The 26836-nt window shown below is 40.4% G+C and overlaps 1 protein-coding gene across 1 annotated transcript in view; it reads right to left on the minus strand.

Annotated features, from left to right (window-relative positions):
• WARS2 (tryptophanyl tRNA synthetase 2, mitochondrial) overlaps positions 1 to 26184 on the minus strand; it is a 42481-nt gene extending 16297 nt beyond the window's left edge. Inside the window, exons 1-2 of the mRNA XM_086464778.1 lie at positions 26131 to 26184; positions 4760 to 5017 (exon numbers count right to left, since the gene is read on the minus strand). Coding sequence (XP_086320904.1) covers positions 4760 to 5017; positions 26131 to 26184 — 312 coding nt within the window. The remainder of the gene's footprint in view (positions 1 to 4759; positions 5018 to 26130) is intronic.
• Positions 26185 to 26836: the final 652 nt, after the last annotated feature.

Below are 26836 nucleotides of genomic sequence, written 5' to 3' on the forward strand. Positions count from 1 at the left end.
TTATACCATATAAGCTTACCATGTGTGCAGACTGCTTGCTGTCTTCCTTGTTTCCCCTGCTGTAGTCCTTTTTTGTTTTTAATAAAACATTCTAAGTTTTATGAAAGATGACTGTTACAGCTTTTATCAGTTATGGTACAATTTAAGGAATATATTTGCTCTTTCTTCTAGTATTCTCAGGATATGTTGTATAAGTCATTATTCTGTTACTTCTCTTTTATGCCTGGTAGGCAAAGGCAGACACTCACAGCATAACTTGACGTTATTTTCATATTTCTTATGAGCAAAGAGAAAGGTTTCACACATCTTGCAGCTGTGTTCCAAATAAAAATACATAATTTTGAAATATGCGTTTATTTGTATTCTTACAGAAATTGTCACTCTTCTATCACTTGTCTTCCTGCTTAAAAAAATATAATTAACCAAGCTGTAGTGAAAGAGCTTCTCTCACAGGAGGCCATTCTAGTGTCCAAGATATTCCACAATTGTTTTTTCCCAGATACTCTAATTACATGTGCTTGTTTATAACCCTTCACAGACAATATAGTTCCAAACACTACCCTAAATATTCATCATCATCCTTCTTGCTTCTAAATATTTCAAGTTATCATCACTTGTTCTTTGGAGCCACTACTTCCTTAAGCTGGAGTTCAAGTTTGTATACGGTAACATAAGTGTAGGAGGTATTTGGTGAACTATGCATGGATAATAAATATACAGCCAGCTATTAATTTTCTGTTCATATACGTTACAAACAACTACAATTTACAAATGGTAGATTTTGAAGCATACAAAACTAATTTTCACCAAACTAGAACCTTCCATTTATAGCTAACTTAGCTGTATACCTAACACATAAAAACACAGGCCGTACACTCTTTAAGCAATACAATAAAAATCAGTCTATGCAAAATTCCTCTCATTTTTATTTCATTCTACTTGCAAGGCAAGGACATCACTGAAATCAGTTTTGGGACTCCAAGACAACTTCACCTGTATTGTCATCATGGCAGCACCTTTTGGATCTAGTGTAAATGTGAGAGGTATCTGTTCTCACCACACTTTTCCCCAGCAGTCAACCTGTGACGAATATTGTTCAGCCTTTTGTCTCTTGCTTGTATTGGAAAGGATGATAAAATGTGGGAAAATTCTGGAAGCAGATATTTCAGACAGCTCTGGATTAGAAATTTGATCTGCATAAACCCTGCTGTAAATGAAACCCTACTAATAGGGAAACACTTACCCAACGCACATGCCTTTTGAGAAACAAAGTATCAATATTTTTTTCACACGTGGCAAACATATTCCAGACAAGCAACGCAAGCAGCAACAGAAAGTAAGTACAGAAAGAGTAAGCCAAACAAATAAACAATAAAATCCCCCTCTCTTCAGCAATTCCAGACCATTTTCGCCCAGGTTAATCCAGAGAAAGTAAGAGGACACAGCAGAATTTACAACGGTGACTGCATGAGCAATTTCACGCTGCTGTTAGTGCTACAGAATCAGGGTGCCACCAGTCATTAGTTGTAGCTGGTTTTGGTGATTAAACCCAAAAGTTCTTATTTAATAATAATTTCGTTGCAAGATATTTGTATAAAAAAATGAACAGAAGTGTTAAACAGAAGTAACTGCAGTAGCACTTCTGTGATCCATAGATTTGGTAATTTTCAAGATAGAACTCAAAATACAGCAATAACTGTAGCATGTTAATCCAGTAAGAACTCTCTCATTTATCAGTTTGATCTGGTATTGAAAAGAGAAAGCTACTTTGCCCATAACAAAATACCTAAACCAGGTCTTTATTTGCAGCTGGATTTTCACGGCTTTCCTGATGACCTCTGGAAGTACAACCTATTTCAGTATACAATAGTTTTCGGTCACTTCGCTCTACACCTCAGCCAAAAGTTTATAAACAAAATTGTGGCTTTTTTAGACCACCCTTGGAGACTGCTACGGTGGCTGAAAAGGAGAGGCCAGCTCCTTTTTTGAAAACTGAGCAATTACCAATCCAAAATCAAGCAATAAACTTTCTTGATTAGCAATAGCTGCAATCCGTCTTACACCTTTGTTTTTAGGAACAATCATCTCAATATTATGACATTCCATACTATTTCATTATCATACTAAAACAATAATCACATTAGCAAGGTTCCTGTCTCCTTCCCTCACATCAAGAGCTACATGCAGATACTCCTTTTAATTGCTTCCAGAGAAACATCTGGTCCTGCCAATGCAATTGTAACAAGACCATAGTGCATCTCTGGGTATACCTGACCACCACAGACAGCTTGAATAGACTTGTTTTGGGGAATTCCACAAACCACTTCAGCCTGAACCATTACTGAAACAGCCTGGACTCTCAAACAACTGTAACAGTCCTTCTGCTGGCAGTGTGACAAAGAGCTTTCAAAAATATCCTAGCCACTTCTGAAAGCTCTATTGATACATGTGTGACAAGTACTACTAAGATACAGCTCAAGATATCAGACACTGCCCACAGAAAGCAAACACTTAATGGTTTAGATTGAGTAAGAACAACTACCATTAGAACTGGACAGATAAAGACACCCAGAAAAATTAAGATAAAGGGTAATCTATTTAACAGAGGCCAGCCTAACAACCATAACATAAACCAGAATAATCTTTGGTGGAAACTTTTGTTTGATAAAGCTGAACATTTTCCAAGTCTAGTTATCTGAAGTTTTCATTGGTTGTTCACTGTATTGGTTCTGTAGAAGCATCACTTACAGTCCTGTCCTCCCACCATTTCCCGAGTATGGCACTTGCTCTTTGGAGACTCAAAGATTCAATCTCTGTATTATTATATTGTGAAAGATACAACATGCTTTCTGTGGCTGACTGCAATGTAAGATCCTCACCGATAATCTGCTGGCTTCAAGGGAAGTCTGTGTGTTGGCTTTAGCAAGACCTGGAAGAGCAGTAGTTTAGCTTTTAGACTCATAAGAACATAAGAAAAGCAACACCGGAACAGACCAAATATCCATCTCTGACTGCAACCAACAGAAAAGACTGTATGTAAGTACATAAAAGCATAAATACTCTCCCAACTGTGATTGCAGCACTTCCTGCAGAGGTGGCACCTCAGGTATGTAACAGTCCCCAAAAGATTTTTCAGATTAATCTGTCAAGTCCTTTTCTGAATTCATACACACCGCAGCATGCACTGTAACCTGTGCCAAGGAGTTCTGTAGTCTAATTGTGGAATTCATGAAATGCAGCACTGTTTCGCTCACATTGAGTCTATCAGGTGTTAACTTATTTCGATACCTGTTAGTTCTTGTTCTTCAGTGGATAAAACAGTTGTTCCCTATCTATCTTCTCCATTTCACTTGCAGTTTTACAAACCTTTACTTTATTCCTCTCTAAGCATAACATGCAAATCATCTCCTTTCTAGGCTGAAGAGTCTTCTCTGTATCTAGTCACTGATCCTGTGTTGTAACTAACTGAATTGTTCAGTTCCTTGAAAACAAGAAAAAACAAAGCTCCAGACTGGTTTTTACTGCATCACTGGCTTGTAATTCGCCTTCAGATTATTCCATTAACTGGTAATGTCAGCCTCAATGTGAATGAAGTTACATCAGAGTAGAGCCAAATTAAAACCTAAGCTGGTAACTTATTTAAAAGGATAAACAGATTTGAACAAAGGATAAATTAATTTAAACATATCTAGAATTCTGAGCTAACCTATTTAGATTGGTTTTTTAATACAGAGGAAAAGTGAAGCAGGAAATGCATCTGTCTTCGCCACTTTAATATCCACCAGGGATATGGAGCTATGATTGTCATTTGCAGTTTGACAACCACAGGAAACTCTGCCTGTAAAGAACCATGTTCAAAGGAGAAATGTAATACTGTAATTTCATCTCGCACTGATAAAACTCAAAACTGTGCACATCACCTTCACAGATCTGTTGCAAGTCAGACATACGTTTAAAGATGTTTTCACAAGAGCAGAAGCTATGACACACCTGCCTCTGTGGCAAATTACAGAAGTTTGCCAGTTGAGAGTCAGTAACAGAAAGTTAATCAGGCAAGAAACTAAATTGTGTTCCAAGAAAATGCAGCATGCAATAGACTAGGCTGACATACGCCTAGCAGGAAGGTTAAGTGGGCATGGTGGTGTTGGGTTGATGGTTGGACTTGATGATCTTAGAGCTCTTTTCCAACCTCATGATTCTATAAGCCCAGCACCCCCTGGGGTGGTCAAGAGAAGAATTTCACATACGAATTATCAGATCAGGCGCATACGAAAAAGAGGTTATAGCCAAGAAGGGAAACTAAATCCCAGAGGAGATGTAACTCCCTGGTGATTATGATGGAACTGACACAAACCTTACCAAGCCAATCACATTAAGTGGTAAGTGCTGATATAAAACCATAGAAACATGTTTTACTTGCCTTCATGGCTGCACACGCTGTGTTTATGCATTTATGAGTTAACCTTTTGTGACTGAAGTGAGACTCACAGAGTTAAATTAATGCTCTCATAACCATAATGCACAAACTCCTAGCTCTGCTTGGGAAATTTAAAATGTACTTATCCTTATATGGACTTCTCAAGTCATGGTTTCACCCACTTCAAAACAGCAGCAAGGGATGTTTGAAATCCAACATTGCTAATATTTCTAGGATCACTGTCATAAAGATGATAAAAGAGTTCAGTAATGCTGTGCTCATTCATTAACGTATGGAAAGTCACTTTATGAGAAACAAATCTAATGTAACAGGAGCACTAACCAGTGACTGTCGGAAGAGGAAACACTTCTTTGGGTCAATACCACAGGCAAGGATGGCAGCAGTGGTGTCCAGTATGTTCTGGCGCAGGACAGCTGGTTCCTTGGGCATGGTGAGAGAGTGCATGTCCATAATGCTATATAGCACTGAGCTGCATTCTTCTTGCAGATTCACCCAGTTCTGAATGGCTCCAAGGTAGTTACCCAGATGAGGCGTCCCAGTTGGCTGGATACCAGAGAAAATCCGATCCACAACTGTATTCTGTCATAAAGCATTGGTAAAATTAACCCACGCATTTTTCAACAAATTCTTTTATACTTTAAAGTAATTAATAAAGCCTCGCTTACATCTGTCTCTTCTCTCCTCCTGTCAGTGTGTTAACGTAAAAATTACCTCAGGACTGACTAAAAATAATTGCGGTAAGTCAGTCAAAATACTCTTACTGCAGAGACAGTAGATAGACAACTAGAGTAATTTTAAGCTGTCACACTGTATATGCAAACAAACATAGCTGTAAACAAGATCCATGAAAACTATATCTCAGAAACCAAGTGGCAGATTTTTTCATCCTTTTTGCACCAAAGCTGTGTGTTTCTCTTTAGTACATTATCCACTCTGATACTTAGGATTACAGTGTAGAGAAATTCAAACAGTTTTGTTGTAAACATATGTAATCTACCCGAGCAGATTGCCATCTTAACTCCCATGAACATTGAAGTCATATTTTTCTAGCTGCAAAGAACATTTTGGGTGGTTCCTGAAAGAAACCTAGTCCTTGACCCAAAGGTCAAAGAATAATGAAAGAGATCATCAAAGTTCTGAAACTACCCATCTTGGCAACAGTAGAGTTTCTAGAAGTGCTCTTCAAAGAAATACTGCTATAGCTCAAGCTCACACCTGGAATACTGTGGATGTATCAGTACCAGTAAAATGTCAACATTTGAACAGAGTTCACAGAGAAGCAGCAAAAAATGATTAAGAAGCTGAGGTTGTGAGCAAAGATTAACAAGCTTAAAACATGTATAGCTTGGCTAAGGGACAGTTACCATCTTGGAAAGTTTGTTTTCCTGCATCCCAGCCCTCCATCTGACCATTTTCTCAGAGCCCCAAGCTGTCAGCATATGATCAATTACCTCCTTGACCTTTCCAAGGAATTCCACCATATTCAGAAGTAACTCAGCAATGTTTTATGTGAAAATGCCTGTTACGTGCCAAGTTGTAAGAGCATGCAAGACTGCTCAACTTATAAATGAGGGTTCCACCAACCTCAGCAGGGAGTCCCAGTCACACAAATACACATACAAACCCTCAGACTTGGTTGTACGGCAGGAACATCAACTTCATTATGCCCTAGTTGCATGATTTTTTTTCCTGCTAAATTTTATAAGCAACATCTATAACAAAGTAGAGAGAACTTATTTACTGATGTAGTCCATTTTCATTTCTGTGAAACTCTTACAAATGCATGGGGAGAAAAAACCTAATAAAGTCATATAATTATGAAACCATACAAAATGGCAGCAAAAATCAAGGCCAAGTACCATTATTTTTAACTATTAAAAAAAAGGACTTCAAACTGATTTAATTCATTTTGACTCAGTAGACTTGAGAAAAATTAATGAGAAAGTGTTTCCAAGTGGAACAGGACTTTTTTTTTTTTTTACATGATCAATAGTTTAGAAAAGCCTAGCCCATTTTCTTCAAAATGTGCTGAAAAATCCTCTTTGCTTTCAAAGTAAGCCTGTTTTTCAGATCAAGACAATTTTCTTATCCAATGTTTAAGTGTTTGTGCTGACAGGTAAGAGCAGGTTTGGGCTAGCAGCCATACTAATTCCTCTTGCTCACATAAATGCCTACACATTTAAGTCCAGGTGGTAACGCCCTCAGCCCACCCCAAATATCTTCCTGACTTCTACTGTATTCTTGAGTCAGTTTCTAAATGCTCTTGGAGAACCTCCACCACAGGAGCTTCAAGGTAGTCACTGCAATGAAAAACTCACCGTTTCTTCCAACAGCAATTCTAACTTCCAGTTCTTGTCTCCACCCATGCCTCCTTCTCCATTGCACAAAAATGGAATTATGTTGCTCAGTTCCTTTTTTTGCCATTTGATCTCTTGTTTCCCTAGGAAGCTATATCAGAGCATTTATCACCACTCACTGAACCCCCTCACCTCCTGCTAAGCTACTACCTGGCCCAAGGACTGCAGCCAGCTTCTTGTTAAAACTGAGAAAAGCCAGGTGCTCGCTCACCTCAAGAAGGCGGCATACAGCATCCCAACACACATAAATTAAATGAATTATTTTAGAAACTTGTGGAACTCGAGATTCAATAGGATTCAGAGCTGTACTTCTATTACTACAGGCATACAACAGTTTCTAGGCAATGCAACAGGTACTTTACAGGCATGACATTTGTCTTTTGCTTCCCATGTTCCTGCTCTTCACCAAGAGAATAAAAACTCAAGAAGAAAACAAGGCTATAAACAGATGATTGCTAAGATGGTGTTCTGCCCCTACAGGGATCTCAGAACAGCTGGTTGTTTGTCAGAGCACATTTCCTCTATTCATCTCCCTGTCTCCCCTCACTCAGTTCAAATCCTGATACTTTTTCCCACAATTATGAATCCCCACAGTGCTGCCTGATTTCCAGTGTCCATTTATATGCCTTTTAAACCGCACTCTTCTAGACAGGCTATAGCTTCTTACAGCCCTACTCTCAATTTTCTTATCAGACAGTTTCATCCCTCCTGTGTTCCCGTATTCTTTTCTTTGTCCACTTGGGCTTTCCACCCCCTGCTTTCCAGATGAGCTCTTGCATGGTATACCAAGACAGCAAGGAGGCACAGAGAATGCCATATGGTAAGGAAGATTACTGCCTTGACTCCAGCAATTTTACATAAAACATGTCTCCTACCTGCACTGTTAGAAGAGCTAAGAATGTTGATCATGTTCTAGAAATCCACTATGGGTGTGCATCAAATAAAGTATGTTAGGATGTCCATGCTAAAGTATGGTGCAGAAACTTGCACGTCTTTTGTCTGCAGTCTAGACAAAGATGGTATCACCTGAAATGTCTCCTGATCTTATTGCTTCTTTTCCCAGGGACCCTGAAGCTAGTGCTACTTCAGCGCAGAAACAGCTCTACCCCCTGGGGTAACTGTCTGTCATACCAGAAAGCAGGAATCTCTGTGCAGTCAGCACAGATCAGCTCACATGCCAATACCTTGACCCAAAAAGAACTGGCACCCTGAGCCCACGGAGAACAGTTCTGTCTATAAAACCTTGTCGGTCCCCAAGTCACGCAGACTCCATTCCCTTGCAGCTGCAGTCTCTGCTTCATATGCTTCCCACGACATGTTTGTTATCTGCCTGTCCCCTTCCTGGATCACTGCCCAGTTTGTAGATTATGTCACTACGAACATACTGGATCTATTGGCAAAATGCTGTCCCCTAATTTGAGTATAATATACTCAAAGAGATGGTACAAATGCAACAGGGACATTTAAATAGGCAGTTTGAGAATGATTTTCACGAAGAAAATACAAGACATGAATGTCTCAACATAAACTTCAGTATGTTCAAATTCTGTACTAACTCCAAATATTTGAAGGGTAACAATGAGATAAAGATAAGTTTACTGTAATACTACCGAAGTTAGCATCTGGTGACACACTGTATGTTGGAAAGGAAACACCCAAGTACAATGTAAAATGGACACAGTTTCATATAAAGAGAGAACAAAGTTCTCTGTCCATCCAGTAAAGAGAATACCTGTGAAAGCAAGCATGGCATCTTTAACGCTGCTTGTATGTTCAAATGGTAAACAACTACTTATAAAAGGTTTGTTCAGGATATGGGCAATAAAAAACCAAGTTAAACATGAGAAACAAACAGTAGCAGTATTATACTGAGTCTAAGCTCAGTAATTACTTAACTGAAAGTACAGAGTTTGCAGAAACAAGTAAATCCAATAATGAAAATTGAGCTAGGCTGGACCTGGGTAAAGCACTAGCAAATACTTTACAAAGAACAAACCCACATCGGCTCCCAGCTGAGGGACCAGTTGATGAGAAGTCTTTCATCTTTAACTCCTTTGATTCCATTTAACAACATAAAGCATGAGAAGTTACAGCAAATACGGTGGTATGAAATATTCCATTGTGTTAGCAGAAGTCTATATTAAAAAAAGCCCCCACAACACAACCTTAAATGAATCTTGGATTTCTAGCACTAAAAATATACAGAGAACATTGTTCCTTTGGAGAGAGTTTATGTTCCCTGTTTGTTCACTCCATGAGAAGCAGCGGGCAGCATAGCAGCGTGGCAGGGGAGTTCTGCCTGGTACCATGAAATCATGGGGCTGGAATGCACTTCAATGGAGCTGTTAGGCCAGGGGATGGGAGCTGTGTGCTTGAAAGTACTGGAGTTGGAAAAGGATAAAAACAAAAGGAGTGAAGACTTCCCAATGGAGCAGAGTGAAAGCCACAAGACATGCAGCTCCAGCCCACAGGCACTCACTCATTCAGACATCTGTAGTAAGCACAGTGTGAGCCTGCTGTTCGTATGTTTAACTCTGTGTGGTGTGTGCACCTACACCAGTAGTGCTGCATGTTAATCTTCACTCCTGTTAAGAGTGTAGTATCTGACAGATGTTTTAACATCTATTAATTTTTTTCTCTCAATAAGACTTCTGCATGGCAATTCCAAACACCACAGTGCATTTCTCAGCAGCATTCCTAAACGAAGCTTGGCCCAAACCCCATTAAGATTCAGGTGTTCTCTTACCTAATCTTCTTTTTCACGATGAGACAAACAACTGCTGCTCCTTATACAGAAAAACTGTCAACATCCAAATGCTTTCAAATAATCAGGACGAGCGTTATATTCTTGTCCCAGAGCAGGATGGCTAAAGTCTGGCCCCAAACCCCTGCAATATGGCCACATCCATTTTCAATGCAAAAAAGTGCACTGGAAGAGACGACAGCTTCCAAAATCTAATGCTGCTCTCTTGGACCAAAGCAGAGGTTTTCTCAGTATGTCACACTTGCAGTAAGGAGAGCTAAAATTGTCAAGGCCTCAATTTGGCAGTCAAACACACACTCATTCCCCACTCATGAGACAAATGTGCCAGAACTGCAGAACATACCAAAGTTGCTAGAGTTAAGGAAAAAATCCATGTAGATCAAAACATCCCATGTCACTGGTCAATTCTTAGTATCCTGACTATACGTTTCATGTTTAGCTTTATGAATTCTGTGAGGGCTGAATATAAGTATTTACCTGCTGAATATACCTATTTGCCTGGCATGGTCAACAGAAAACTGCTTCTCAAATATGTAGTAAAATCAGTCATAATACAGTTCCTCCACTTCACAAAGGAGTTACACAAATAAAATCAAGTGAAAGCATTCACAGGACTTAAGTTTTCAGAGCCTCTCTTCTTTATAACCCCATATAAATATTGTCATCATACACTTGAAATGACTGGAGACAAGCTACAATTATAAGGAAACCTTATGCCTACACTTTCATCTCTTTGTGGGTTTTAAAAGGTAGGAGGAAGCTGCCAATAGACAGACAATTCTCAGGATTGCTTTCTCCTTTTAATTTGGTATATGAAAACATTTATACAACTACATGAAAGTATACATAAAAATTTGGCTGGTTAGAGTCCAGTTTAGACCTATTATTTAACACAACAGATCAGAAGATGATGACATTCATCCTGCCCTAGAAGTAGAGAGGCAGTATATCTCATATTCTCAATCTACCCAGTGACGCGGGAGACGGACACTTAGATTTTCAAGGCCCCTACTATCCAGATATAGAGATATAAAAATAAAATCCCAAAGAATCTTTTGCTAATTGTAACCTTTGAGTAACTGAAGGTAAGGACAAAGCTTCAGACTAATTAATTTTTTTGGACTTCGTTCATGAGTCTATCCCAGCAAGCTAACTGATGGGAGATAGGCTTATGCCTCTATCAATAATGTATCTAATAAATATTTTCATCGTTACTTTAAACTAAAAAAAAAAAAAAAAAAAGACTTGCTCAAAAGCTCACCTTTGGGCTGAAATGCAAGCAATTTCAGACCCAAAACTCACACTGTTATAGAAAATCACAACACTATCACAACAGCAGCCATACAATAGCAGCTGCAACAGAACTCGCCCCACACCCACAGTGGTGGTTACTATTCACATGCTATAGCATTTAGCTGCTTTGCTTTTTTTTAACAGCTATTTAGTTGGTGCAGAACAGGTGAGGAGCCAAGTAAGATCTGCAGCATCAGAGGCTAATTCTAAACACAGGTGGTGAGCACGATGGAGAGAGCAGGAAGTCAAGAGGAGAATCACTGCTGACATCTACGACAGGAAAGATTGATGGCTTCCCTCTCTAGTTTTCCCCACTGTGTAGGCACGCAGGGGGTGGGGGAAAGGGACGGAGAAGCTGCTGTGCTGGTGACATAACACACCACACAGCCTCCACAGCACTAGCACTGATTAATGAGACTGGAACGACTCAGGAAACAGCAATGGATCATTCACAGACTTTGCTCTTCTTTTTATAATTTTATCCGTGGCGGCTCATTTTGCCCCAGTTGTCCCAAACTGAAGCAAGTTCAAAGTTGCCAGAGGAAAAGAAAATGTGAAAGTCAAAGGGAAGAAAGAGCATTAAGCAAACACAGACATGAGTGAAATACACAAATCGGAAAATCTGAAATTTCAAACATGAAGATCCTCCCAATAGGGATCAAAAAGAGAAGGGGGAAAAAACCCAAAACAACAGAAAACAAAACCCAAAAACTTCCCTCAACCTCAGAGACAAAAGAAATTCTTTGGCTGACAAAAGTCCCCAACTACTGCATCTTTGCATCCGTCTGATTTTTTTATTTCACTCATTAATACTTTGCAACGTCAAAGCTCTCATTGCTAAAATTATATGCTTGTCTGTTAATACTGGCTTAGCAAAACCTGCCTTCAGACAGCTATTAAGCAGCAAAATGAAGGGAGACCAGACGAGTCAGATTTTACTAGCTAAAGCATAAATTTTAAAGCCTAATTGGGACAATTTAAGTGTTAATGTTACTAGAGATAGAAAAAAAATGAGGGAAACTTAGAAGCAGTCTATGTACTACAGACTTTGCTTCATTTATTGGTTTTTAAGCAATTACTTCTCCACAAACTTGCTGTAGAAACCTTTAAAATACGTTTATCTTGGTCTGGTAATTCAATACATCAAATTCATCTGGCACAAATACTATTTCATCATGCTTAATTCTTAAAATTAGGGATTAAAGAGCTAACATTAAATTAGAAAGAAACATACTTTGACCACAGCAAGTTTTCAGATAAATAGCTTCTGAGAAAGGATTAACTCGTTGCCCAGAAACTGAACTAAATTAAGATTTAAACAGCACTGCCTCGTACCCCTTTCTTGAATGTCAAATGTATTTATATTTAAGAAATATGTTAATATTTATATTTAAAATGAGAAACACATTTAAAGGAGGAACATTTACAGCACATACTAACCCCACCCTATAAATTTAACTCTGCCCTCTAGGGCTAGCAAAAGAACACAGTATAACTGCATTTGGGTTAGGCTGTCCTCTCATGCTGCCTTGTTAAAGATGACTAAGCAAACAGATCCTTTAATGTGGTACGCTGCGTCCCACAAATATATTCTCTCATTTGCCTTTATGAGCTCCACGTGCCACTCAATGTGCTAGTGACAGCTGTACTGACAGACGCAAGGATTATCTACAGCAGGTTGCCGCAGTTCACACCGCCACAGAGGTACCAACAGAAGGCACCTCTGGACCTGAGGCAACCACAGACTCTTCCCTCCTGTGCCAAGCGAAATAGGTTATACAAACTCTGGCTAGGCAACTTTTAAGCAGCCAGCAGTTTACAAAACAGAAGAGGTGGCTCAAGTTCTCTGCAGAGGTCCTAGGACAAGAAGGGGTCATAACATTTGACAGAGTGGGAACCGTTTGTGCACAGCTGGTGAAGGAACCAAGCACTGGGTCTGCATGCAGCCAACAGTGGTCACAAATCTTATTCTAAACCATGTCATCTTCCTTAGCAAGGACACAGCCTGATAGTCTTAATTTTTGTGCTGTGCTCCCTACAGTTCTCCACATCAACTGGAAAGACAGCACATTATGGCTCCTGTTCAAAGATGAAGCATACCCCAAAGAGGTGCAGTTACAGAGGAGGTCCAATGCACACTGACACATGCACCTCCTGGTTTTCAAAGACATACACAGAAGTGCAATTAATGGTCTCAGACGGCCCAAGACAGGCAGCAGCCTATCAGCCTTAACCCTGCTTTAACTATTCTCAAACCATTTGCTTTCCTTTTTTAAGCTAAGGCAGTAAAACTTCTCCAATCAAACTACTTAACCACAGACATTAACTGCAGGCTTTATCAGTCCACTTCACCCAGACTCAGTGAAAGGGTAAAGGACTTAATAACACTATGTTCTTACAACTACCACACAAGTAAGGTGCCAAGAGGTAAACCAAATTAGTGCCTCACTGACAGGAGGCTGCAGTGGGGGCTAAGCATGCTGAACTATCAGCAGGAACATTCCGGCCAGCCAGGCAAGGCATGAAGGTCAGGCCAGCTCAGTGTATCCTACTTCCAAATCCATTAGATGATGCACACAAGGCTTGAAGCTGAAAATTTGACAGTTACAGTACTGAGGCATTTCTTGGAGAAGGTAGCACAAGGGAAAAAGAGAGGGAGCAGAGACACAGCCTTATCACACTGTGGAGAATACCTCTAAGACAAAAATCCATAGAAAAACTAGCTTACTGTTCATTGAACAATGTGGTTGAACCAGCGGCAAGCAAGCAACTAAAATTTGAGGGCTAAGATGCCTTCTGGAAACAGTTCTCCAAAGCACCCACCAGGTTTGCCTTCCTCCTGATCCAGCCGCAGCCCTGTGGGCTGGCACAAAGCGCGCTGGCACAGCAGCATCAGACCAGGAAGCAAGCAGAGAATCTCATGCTCCACCCTGGGACCTCACCTAAGTGGAGTTACTTTGTATCAGTCAGCTTAACTTCAGTTCTTGGAAAAATACTGGAATACATAAGGAGCGTTGAAGAAATTACAGCCATAAAGAGTGGACAGCAGTATTTCTCAAGAACCAGCGGTGTCAGATCCCTCTAATAACGTTCTATAGCACAAGAGGTGCCAGAATGGAGAAGTACTAAAGGTTATACCCTGGTTTTCATCAAGTTCCAGTATTATCTCAGTTTCCCACAAGCTAGAGAAATAGCACATAGAACATAACATATGCTGCGGGTGGAACTGAACAGAAAAAAAACAAACCAGCACTTATTAATGGGTTACAGTGGTTGTGGAAAGACATATGAAATACAGTTCTAGAGGGTTTTCTCGTGTGTCCAGTATTATTTAATATTTTAATATCTTCACTAGTAATCTGGATCATGAAATAAAGAGTATTCATTAAATCTGCAGATGACACAAAGATGGAAGGATGATAAGGGCTCAAAATGGTATTTTGACAAGCTAAGAAACAGCCTGAAAAAACCAGGATGCTATTTACCAGGCAAAAGTACATGGATCTACACAGAAAGGACTACTCAACTGCACAAACACAGGAAGGAGAAGATGTGTCCAGGCAATAACTGCAGAACAGGATCTGGGGTTTATAACATTTTAGAAGATGAGTACACATCAGTATCATGCTGCTGCAAAACCACCATATTTATAAACTACACCAAAATTGCCCAGGAATATATTAATAGAATTAAAATCCAGAAGACTCAAAACAACTTGCTCATTTTACTCAGGATAAGGATGACCTCCAGCTGGAGCACCAGGATAGGTTTTAGGTCCTGTATTTCAAAACAGTGGTAGAAAGAGGCCATAGAAGTACAACAAAGTCCAATGAGAGACTTCAGAAATAAGACTACAGAGGAAAGCCTGAAGGAACTGAGGTTTAGTGCAGTGGAAGGAAGACTGTGGCAGGACAAGGTCTCAAACATGCCTTAAACAGACAGTCTTCTACATAAGACTTTTGGGACCATGGTTAATAGAGTAAGAAACAATGAGCTTAAGTTGCAGTAAGAAAGATTCATACCAGATGTAAAGAAAACTTTCCAACAGTAAGAAAAAGAAAACATTTCCGAAGAGGGCTTAGAGAGGTTTTTTATTAAAAAAAAACCAAACAAACCAAACGAGATGTGTTGATAAAGCTGTAGGGGGAGCTAATTTTTATTTTGGGCCAGGGGAAGCACCAGATCTCCTCTAGTTGGGTCTCTTCTGGTCCTCTGAGCCTATGACCTTATATAGGCATGATTAAGGTCAAAGTGTGATGACCAAAGAAGATGGAAGAGAAATTAAGAGTTCTATTTAGACAGGCTAGATCTCACAGCATTTCAAGATTCAAGTCTTTCTACCTGCATTTAACAAAATTTAAGAATTGATGGCTTATCACAGGTAGCAGCTGAACACTGACATGCTTTGAAAAACCATTCCATGTTGTTAAGATATGTGAAACACAGGTTAACATTTAATACTCGTAAACTGGTATATACCTACACCCAGAAGTGTACATTGCTTCAATAGAATAGAACTGATGGCAATGAGTGAAGAATTAGCACTCATTTTGCTACATGATGCAGGCGTTCCTGTCAAAATGTAAAGAAAAGCATATCGTATTTCTAAATTATAAATATAGGTTATTTGATATATGAAATGTTGATCTGCTTTTAAGTTAACAGATGAAACCATTTTAAGTACTGAAAATATCACAATCACAAAGCAAAGCAAAACAAAACAAAAAAGCTGAAGAATGCCCCCATAACCAAGTACTTCCCTCCCAGAGAAATTAAAGAAGTTTTATGTTTTTGATCACAGTAGTATCCAAATCAACTGATCACTCTTGCTCCTTCTTTGACCTTTAGCTGAAAGAGAGTTTATTGTATTTTTTATATATTGCGTTCAATTGAGGAGTCTGTTTGCTACCAAGATTGCCCTATGGGATATAAACAAAGACTATCGACTTACATCTAGAGAGATGTTTTTTAAAAAATATTTTTTGTTTGGAATTACTACGTTTCTTCACAATATTGTCCTAGAAACTCAAAGAGTAGCTCATTTCCTCTCCACTATTTTATTTGGCAATTTCCTGTAGCATGGAAAAGCTGGCTTCATTTCACATGGGGCCAAAATTAACACAGCTGTTCAAAAACTTTCACCTTGTGGTCACTGCCTGAAATTCATCTCAGGTGAAAAGGAAAGTCTTAAAACCACCTGATGGCTGTTGAGAGGCCTTAGGACTTGGAAGTCTCACTAAATTCCCTAATGGTGCACACATGCACGAAGAAAATGCTACAGCTGGTCCTCCTTGTCTATGCTGAAGACAACTCTATCAATTTAAATATTTTAGACATAATCATCATACTTGTATCAGGGACTTCTACAGAATTTTAAAAACTTTTTCTGAAGACAGACAATACTCACAGACTGTATTTAAACTGTTTTTATCAGCACAGGTTTGTTCTGAAATCACCAGATTGGGCTGTTTCCATAGAAAGGACAAACAACAGATGAGGAACGTATGAGTGGGACAAAGACAGTGGTGTTCATTTGTGCTTAGGTCTTGCCCTCAAAGAGGATGTAGCCAAGGCATGTTCCTGTGTCCAGGAGCACAGAAGCTCATCTGGATGCCCTAGTTTAGAGACAAGCACTGACCGCCAAAAGTAAACGGTCAATAAAAGCTATATTATCTTCCTAAGGAATTTAATCTGAGGTTGAGTTGAAGATAGGATGAGTCTAGTGTCTGTATTTCCATTGAACAAGCAGACTGAATTTACAACTGATTAAGTTTTCTGTATACAGGGCAAATTCTTTGCTTACATGAGAGGAAGTTCTTGTAGGACTGATAACTAACGTGCACCAGCATCTTCAGTCACTAGCACAATAAAACACTGCTTGAGAAAGTCTGCCCCTTGGTCACTAATATCTAAGGAATGTAAAACCAAAAGCAATACAGAAAAGGATTTGCAGCAGTACAATTAAGGTTATCATGTTTGAGACCTAAGGGATGTAGAAGTTTAGAACATTACCTGTGAGACTAGAACAGCCACAGCATGCCACCCAAGTCACAGCAAACTGTAGTGACAGTCCTGCTTATCATACACCTTGAGCCCAGAAACATCACGTGAAATGTTCCCTGGTTCATGTGTGACACTCACTGCTTTGTTTTAAAGATGAGCTCTCCCTTGCTAACTTACCTGTGTTACTCAAACTCGCCAACAGGAAACCAGGCAAATTACCAGCTCTCAGTTTGGGTGTACCTTTTGGAGTACATCAGTGAAAATGAAGCCAACTGTTTGTACTGCAGGTATCCCAGATATGTGTAATACTCCATTTTTCTTTGAGTACTGGCAGGTATTCTACTAGAGACTTACAATCAAGGTTGCATGGCCAACTGTAAAAATGTCCCTCTGAAGGGAGTGATAGCACCTTTGGCTATTCTGACCTGGCTTAACGCTTGATGAACATGCAAAGTGCTGACATTGCCTTAAATCTGCAAAGATCTCAAATGTGGATCTCTTCCAGAAAGAAACAAAAACCAAAAAACTGTGGAAGTGTACAAAGAACAGAATGTGTACTCAGTCTTGGTGGCAGCAATTACATGGGCTAATTTGTTGCCAGCAGAGATGCAAAATGAGATTCGGTCAGGAATTCAGAGGGCTGGACCCCTCATTCCCTTTACATAAGCAAAAAAGGGGCTTTGAAATGTTTGAAACTGTTTTGTTCTTCCATGCAAACGGAAAGCACCCTATGGATGCCTATTAAGTAAAGTCTTTCCATATCTTGGCATGTATGTGATTTCAAGAAAAATATTTGCATATGGATAACCCAATTCAAGTAGAAGTCAAAGACCGCCTTTGAAATAAACTTTGATGTGGCTATAAAAAGATTATATTTTAGAAGGATAGCATAACGTGGTTCTGTCATCAGAAGTTCGTACCTCCCCATATTTCTTTGTTGTTGTTAATGTAGAAAGCAATGCTGGCAAGCAGAAAAGTGAATGCCCGTGAGACCTAGGATTAAGGCAGAATCCCTGAAAAGAACTGTTCCTGCCATTGGACAAGCTCAAAACAGGTCATTTAGCAATCTCGCTGCCAAAGGACAGGGATATTAGAGTATCTACAAGTGTGAAAGCAAGTGACAGAAACAGTTTCTATGTGAATCTTTGGTGAGATCATCAGGAAGCCTGGAGTCTTTTATTAACATAGAAGAGCTGCTGTATCTTTTCCAAGGCACAGCTACCGTGGCAGATTCCAAAGTCAGAACTATGCACCTGGAAAAAAGGAAAAAAACGATGCTGACCCTAGGAAGTTGTGAAGATGCTAGCAATTAAATTTTGTTGAATGCTGGTCAACAGACTTCCAAATGAGATTAATAGTTCAGCATCCAGATTGTGAGGAGAACACTATGAAGACCAAGGTATACTTGACTGTCACTGAGTGTATGTGATCAGAAATTACAGTGATGGGATTCAAAACCACATATACTCCATCTGTCAGCGTGGGAGTATGTATACAATTTCATCTCACTTTAGCTTCTGAATACTTCCAGGAGTTAGAAGAGTTATACAGAAGCTCGGAGCCTCAAAAATGGAAACTTAGCACTATCCACCCCTTGGACCTTCCTGCCCAGGAACATAAATATCGACAGCCACCTAAGCAGGTGAACTAGATGGGCTTAGCACACTTCAAAATATCAAGAAGCCCTTAATTCACCTTCTAACATGTACTGTAAGGCCCCAAACCCCTTATCTATAAACAAGGTAATCTAAACAAAAAAAAAGTTCCTAGTCAGTTGTGAAAGCAAAATACAAATGAAGCATAGCAAGGTTTTATCTGCCTGGTATGAAGATAACATCAGCATCCTGGTAGTAGTTCATACCATGACCTATGTGCAACACCATGAAAACTGAGGAAACCCCTATTAGTGCTTCCTCCACACAATACTAATTCTTCATGCAGATATCACGCAGACATTACTGAAGCAATCGGGTAAAATTTACCTTTCCATTACTTCTGCCAGCTCCAAGAAGTGGAAGCAAGCCATAGCAAATTTCAAAGAACTTGAAGTTAAAAGTAAATGCAGATATTCCATTTCTGGTAGCAATCATCATATTTCAGTGCAAAAATGTGTGTGTGTGTGTGTGTATATACATATACAAATATGTATCTATTTCCTTTCCCTTGCATTAAGAACTTCAGTGCAGTCTCAAGGTGGATATCTCTGAGAGCAAAAATGTCTAAAATCCTGTTAAGTGGATACATAGATTTGCTTGAAACAACAGAAAATTATAAAACCTGCTACGTGATTTGTCTGAGTTGGGGACTCCAAGAATGGTATTATCACAGACGAGGGCTCAAATAACCACCAGGAAAACAATTTCAATTCACTACTCACGAACTCAGCAGAGCTCAAAAACCCATACGATCTAAGGTGACTTAACTGACTTAACATTTAGGGGTTTTCTTCGCTTCAACTTCTTATCCTGCTGTAATTTGAGTCAACTCCACAAAATGTTTGTTCATCTAAGCCTAGAGTCCCAGCATAAACCACAACTTGTGTCATGGAAAAAGTAATTGTTGGATGTCTAGAATAGCACTTGCTGTATTAGTAAATGGAAATTCTATCCGCCAATGAAACAGCATTAAAGCAAGACCCCCAGTCTGCGGTCTACAGGCAGAGGTGATCCACTACAGACTGTACAATTCACAGTATGTTTGCCCAACATATGCACCAGAGAAATTTAAACAAAACTTCAACATCCAGGACTGCCAGAGTAGCATCTTTCATTAATCTCACTGTGCAAAAACAAGTTCATAAAACCAGAAGTCTCTCAAGAGAAAAAACAGACTCAGCCAAGAGGCTGAAAGCAACGGCTAGAGGGGGAAAGAATGGTGGGAGTCTACCCAAGCCCTGCCAAGACGCCAGAATAAAGGGCTGTTCCCTGCTAAAACAATCTACGTTTGCCAGACTTCATTGTTAGGACTCCATTATGGAAATGAATAGGACCCGTTCACGCCTCAAAGATCCTTCATTTCTGTCTACAATGGGGGCTCTCTCCTGAGCAGCTACAACAGTGGCTAAAATCCACTACAGACAAGGCATTAAGCAGGAGATCAGGAGAAGTCTCACTATGACTGAAAGGTCTAATAAATCTGTGCGGAAATCTGAGTTCTCTCAAACCCAAGAAATGCTTATTCTCATTGCATATTAACTTCCCTTCAGCTCTGACAATGATACACAAGCTAACGGTTTCATTCTGGCATACAGAACACTTCCAGTGCTCTGCCTGAAAGATAAGCCAGTTTCCTTAGAGGATTAAACATTAGTTATTTAAGGATTAAAATAAAAACAAATGACTGATTAGGAAAGACTTCCATACCAACCTGGATAGGAGACCCTAGAGGTTTAATCCAAAGGCTGGAACATGTTGCCAAATCCAGCTGATTTCAGGAGGAGTTGGGTAACTAAATAACTTTTAGTATCTGTGCCCAACAACAATAGTCAAAAAGAGTTAAGAGTCAGGAAAACAGGATTTTTTTTTTTTAAAGGTACTAATTTCTACACATGAATCCACATAAGAGGCTACTTGTATTTGGAAAGCATTTCTCAAGTCACTTACATCTTTCCTAAAGGTCCTGTACAGTACAACACACTCAACAACCCCATATTGGACACCAGGAAACAGCATGGGTCTTTGCTGCCTAACACATATTTGCATTTCCAGCTTTTCTTCCTCAGTCAAAAGCACTTGGCTACCTCCAACCTGCATGCTCTATAGAAGAAAGAGATGCTACACTGGGGACTGTCACAATCGTAAATCCAAGGCAGACACTTAAAAAACTGTCTGCTCATCCATCAGTCTCAGTACATGACTGCCTGGGTGGACATTGTGAAGTTGACCTGCTGCAGTAACCTGTGTATGCAGGCAGCTTCTTACATGCATCTGGGGACTCATTTCATTCATAGTTAACAAAGTGACCCCTATGTGACAGCAACAAATTCAAGATGGGAACACGGATGCTTTTAAATTGCATTTCACTCATAACACATCTGAATGACACTAAAATTTGAGCTCGCTCTCCCACTATAGTTTTAACTACAATTTTTGAAATCCTTAAGGATTAGGGCCTGGTAATTTCAGTTACTTCCTTTCTCCGGAACCCATATGGTAACTATAGCTAAAAATTTTCAAGATTAAATTTGCAATCTGGGAAAAAGGATTTTAATGGTCTCCTCCAAAACAACCCTTCAATTTTTATCTAGCTGCCTTTCTCACAGCCATCTTCATTAAAAAATATGAAACATGACCAGTCATTAACATGACTAGCACAGTAACAATGGAGTGATCAGGTGGCCTGAATACAGAAAGAACAACACTTCCTCAAAAAAGGAATCAAATTTCATCAGAGCCAACCAGAGTCTGAAGATCTTTTCTTAAACTATTGAGAATACTGGCCAGAACCACTGAGGTTCACAGAGGCCTAGCAAAGTATCAGAAGACCAAAAAAGGACAAATGCCATTCCCGTCTCCAAAAATACAGGACAAGAGGAGCACTCTGGGAGGTAGTCTGCTTAACATCAATTCTCAGTGAACAAAAAAACCATCTTTTGCAATACCCTAGAAGATAACCAGAGGAAAACCACAGCAAACATGGATTTGTTAAGAGCAAAGCATGCCAGATTAGTGTAACTTTGGCCTTGCGACCCATTAGGCTGTCACAGTAGAGGAAGACACAGTAAATTTGTCTTGATTTTAGCACCACCTTTGGTCACAAACTGTAAAACAAGTTAGAGAAACTACCTATAGGGATCTATCCTGGGGCATTTTTTCAGATACTAATTCAGGTAAAGAAACATGAATATTCCTAAATGAGCTGCTAAGATTACCAACATGTTGGCTAAGATTCCTTGGATTTGAAAGTCTTGTACTTGCAGTGGTCCTGACTAAACATTCACCAGAGAGGTTTTCTGTGCAGCAGTCACTGAGAGGTAGAAGTATCCTTGGGACTGTGGGACTCAAACCAATCTTCTCTTTGTATTACCCAAACGATGCCTGCTAGATTCACTGTCCTGACTTTCATTACAACAAATCCCACTTTGAGTGCCAGAAAAAAAATTCTATCAGCGAAGAGGAAATGAAAGTATTTTGTGTCAAAAAATACCAACCCCTGTGGCTAGAAGATGCAGTTCTGTATCACATAAAGCTAAAAGAGAATCCACTTCCCAGTGCATCACTCCTGTGGAAGCTGACAAGAGATGAAGTTTGTAGGACACCAAAATGTACAGCTTAGCAATAATAATGCAGTCATTGTAATACATCACATGCGAAGGCCAGGGAAGGCTTTACCTATCAAAGAGGGAGGAACAGGGTAGGAGAAAAGGCAGCAAAATGAGATGTTCATGTTTTCTTTCAAAGATGCTCTCACGAAGAAAAGCAATATAGGTATCAGGGTATTCTTACAATAACCATAACAGTGGTAACTATTTTGCTACTAGAAAACAAAAATGGTCCCAAGACTCCTAACTTCTTCTTGAAGTCAAGTAACATCTAAAAGTAGGCCTCCAGCTGGGAGCCTGGAAAGCCATCTAGTGATGCATGAAACTCTACAATCAAAACCAAGACCTTGTCATTCTTCTGCTTCACTGGGGTAACAGTGAAGGTAGTAAACTACCTTCTGATATGTCTTAAACATACTATGTAGCAGGAGCAATGTAGATCGGAGTCTGAAGTGGGTATACGCAATGCTGACTAGGGTCCTCTCTGAACAAATTAAAGTCCATTATGGGGTATAGAGGAGAAAAAGAGACACCCTGTCCAAGGGCTTGAGTTCATACCAGTACAGAAATGCTCCACACTGGTAGTATTGCTGATAGATGATTAGGTAATAAAATCCTACCTAAGCACAAACAGATCCTTACCTTTACTTCATTTACTACTTAGGGTTTTTTCCATCAGCAGCAGTTATGGTTAGGAATGAAGGTCTGAATTGGACAAAAGAAAGTCTGGGATTTGACCACTGGCCACTTCTGATCTTAAGTAATTTGGCAACAGTGAGACTACAGAGAGATTATCAGTTGAAGATAATGATGTAACAAGCTAACTCATGAAGTTCACTGACTCACACAATGTGAGGCCTGATTTAGTAAGATTTAAGATATAACTGAACATTTACATTGATAGCAACAACCTCTAGAGCTCTGCTGACAGGACTAAACCTAATTCATATTTTACCAGGTCATACACCAACAGCTGACTGACACACCTTAGATTAAATTTTCCTACTGACAGGTTATGCCATAGCTGGATTTCTCAGAATTTTAGCAGTAATTCCCTGGAGTACCTTTTACTTGCTATTTTTAAGACTGTCTTATCAAAGAAACAAGCTTGATGAAATTACTTCCTATAACCCTGGCTTAGAGATGAATGAAGAACAGTAAATCAAGGAATTTGAAAACAAGCTTTTAAAAGTCAAGATACCCAAAATACAATTAATCTCTCCAACAAAATGTTCCTTTCTTCTTAACCACATAAATTATGCCTACATATTCTAGTTGTGTACTAGAAATATGAACCACAAAGTATAGAGGAAGTTTTCCATAGCATGATAAACACAGCGTAACAATGAACTGTGCAGTACAGTGAAACAAAGCTGAAACCTCAGAAATCACATCTTCTGATAACTATGACTGCATTAACAAATGCCTGAACATCAAAACTATAAGGGTACCAGTAGATAGATACTGCTGAAGTTTGCAGACAAACACATTTCCAGCTGGAAATTTGAATATTCCTCATTAGCACATAACAAATACATTATCTCTTCCAAGCTGTCTGCCATAATAGTTCAACTACTCTGAAGTCCAGTCTGTCAACAGGAACAGCACAAATTAGAAAGCCAGCTTTTTTTCTTTAATTCTTTTGAAGAAGCACTGAAGTACCGCTTCAATGCTCGTGCAATTCTTTCCAGATACACATAAGAGGGCACTTAAAGTGAGAGAGGAAAGTGACAAAAGCCCACAGCATATTGGACTTGCAAATTTAAAATCAGAGAAGCAACTTTAAATTACTACTGTTATTTGGGGGTGGGCAGTATGAAGTTACATAACCAACACTAACTTTGGTCTTCTTGTTTTTTAAATTAAAACATTTGAAGAGTAATAGGAAGGGAGTACATTCTCAGACCTATCACATCTGAATGACATCAGGTAACAGCAACCAGGTGACAAAGCACCTGATGAGTAATCTTGATCTGACAGTCTACTCAGAGGTGGCAAAGAAGTTCAAATCAGAGAAAGGATTAAGATATACCAGAGCCAAGTTTATTCAGAGCAGATTTCTCTATTATGCAAGATAAACCAGAATCCTTTGGTAGAGGAATGAAGGCAGGGGAAGAGTACCTGCTAGGATACTGAAAGGATCCCAAAGAGCCACCATGAGTAGCTGGAAAGATAAGCATACACAAACCTTTCCAATATTTTTCAAGGAATCAAGGAATTTTGCATTCTTGTTCTAGAAACAAAGAGTAGTTTGAGGTGTCTTTGTAAGATCTGCATATTGTTTGCTTTGGCAAATGTATTACAGACACAGTGTAACTGTTGAAATTTTAAGTGTTAAGAACCTAGGAAGATTTAGGTACTCAGAAGTGAAATAAAATCAAAGCGCCCAAAGGAATGGAAACACCCAACAACCTTATTAAAAATGCCATGTCAAGACTCTTTATGTCTACTATATGGATAAAATTCAAAGTAGCTTTATACACAAATGAATTCTGAAACGAAAAATGTAAGCGTAAACCTTACATATGCCTCATAGGAACACCTAGCAGGAAGCATACAGTTACCAAGTAAAATACCCGTTATGAAAGTTTCCTATAGGCTCACAGGTTCTCCCTCTTTCCCTCTCGCTCTGCCTCCACAAAAGAAATTGCAGAATCAAGGCCACTGGCATGCTATTATTTGTCTTGAAAAGTAACTGAAATATGCCTTCATTTCTTAAGCCTAATCTTAGAAATGCTAGTCCTGAAATACTTCAAACATTCCTGCAACTTGTAGTTTACCCAGACTCACCACTATGTATTCGTGTATGTTTTAGCTTGAAATTCTCAGAATAACAACTCCATGGTCAAGGGTAACAGAAATTAGTTGCTGCAACGTCACAGATAGTATGGATAACACCAAGAAACTGAAAGCCATTCTTGATCTTCTGCTTGTCCTATTTCTCCTCACAAGCAACATGAGACACATCTACCCTGACATGCATTCTGGATAAAGTGCTCCATTATAGAAAGGCAGCATACCATTTAGGATTTGGATGATATATGAACCGGAGTGTAATTTTAATGAAAAAGTCAATTGTCCAGCTAAGGGAAACAAAAATTCACTAAAATGATGCAACATCAGTATTATTGCCATCACATTGTTTTAATGATTAATTCCTCCACTTATTTTAAAAGCAATACTACAAACTACATAAAAATCTAGACTGGTAAGGCAAATCATTTATAGACAGAAAACTTTATGAAGAAGGTTGCCTACAAACACATGCTCACTAAGTTTATTCCTACCTGACTTAGCTGATTGCTTAGGGTATATTCCCAAATATAACCAATGCAATCAATCGCACCTTTATTTCAACTTTATAATAGAATAGGAGCAGGGCCGGGCGGGGGGGCAAGTTCTGGTTATTTATGATGAAAATCCGAATTTAACCACTACTACACCCTACCGAAGCTGTACAAGCACTAAGGTGGAGGGTTGACATACATCCTCTAACTCACGTTCCGACACCTACGTGGTTTTTTTTCCTGCTGCAGATGACAGGAGTTTGTAGCCTGTAGGTACATTTAAAATCGTAAGACAACGGTGCAAGGGAAAAAAGTAAAGACCGACGCTGAATAGCGTCCAGTGGTACTTCAGCACTTCAACGACCACCAGGACACCGACCAGGCTCGGGCGGAGCCGCCGCTGCGCCCCCACGCCTCCCTCGCTGGCTCAGGCCTCCCTCCCGTGCCCCTAAACCCCGTGTGCCCCGGGGAGCAAAAGCTCCTACGGCTGAGAGGCGCCAGACACACCCAGGGGCAAAGCACGAAGGACGGCGCCGACACCAGGGCCAGCGGTAGGGGCGGCAGCGGTGCCCGGCCCCGCCCGGCCCGGCCCCACCGCCCCACCGCGCATGCGCGGAGCCAGCCCGCTGTACAGATGGGCGCGCGAACGGTTGGACCGGCCCAACTAGCGAAACCGGGAGGGGACCTCGCGTCCACGCGGGACGGGGGAAGTGTCCCGGCCCGGTTACCTGGCCGAGGGTCCCGCGGTGTAGGGCCCGGATCAGGCCACTCGGTGTCGCCATGGCAAAGGCGAGAAGCGGCGGTGGGGGGGAAGGGGAGAAGGGCAGTAGCCCGGAAGCACAAGCGCATGCGCTTAGCGGCGGGGGGGGGGGGGGGAACGACTGACGCTTTCCGCAGTACGCATGCGCGGTCCTGGAGTGGCGGCTTCAAGACGGGTCCGCCGGGAAGGGAAGCGGTCACGTGGCAGCTGGGTGCCGCGGGGGGCGGTTGCCGTGTGCGTGGCTGGCGCAGGGCCGGCGGCGCTGCCGGGGCTGCGGTGCGAACGCTGCCAACGCCGCCGCATCGCCTCGGTTTTTTCCTTGGGTCTTGCCACATGTGCGGCTTGTGAGAGTTGTGCAGGCCGAGGGAGTTGGGGTTGTTCAGCCCGGAGAAGAGAAGACTCCGGGGAGACCTTAGAGCGGCCTTGCAGTACCTGAGGGGGGCCTACGACAAGGCTGGGGAAAGACTGTTTACAAGGGCACGTAGTGATAGGACGAGGGACAATGGTTTTAGACTAGAAACGGGTAGATTTAGATTGGATATTAGGAAGAAGTTATTTACCATCAGGGTGGTAAAGCACTGGAACAGTTTGCCCAGAGAGGTGGTCAAGGCCTCATCCCTGAGACATTCAAGGTCAGACCTGATGGGGCTCTGGGCAACCTGATATAGCTAAAG

This window comes from Leptosomus discolor, chromosome 1 (genome assembly GCF_034619465.1).
Source record: "Leptosomus discolor isolate bLepDis1 chromosome 1, bLepDis1.hap2, whole genome shotgun sequence".
NCBI lineage: Eukaryota > Metazoa > Chordata > Aves > Leptosomiformes > Leptosomidae > Leptosomus > Leptosomus discolor.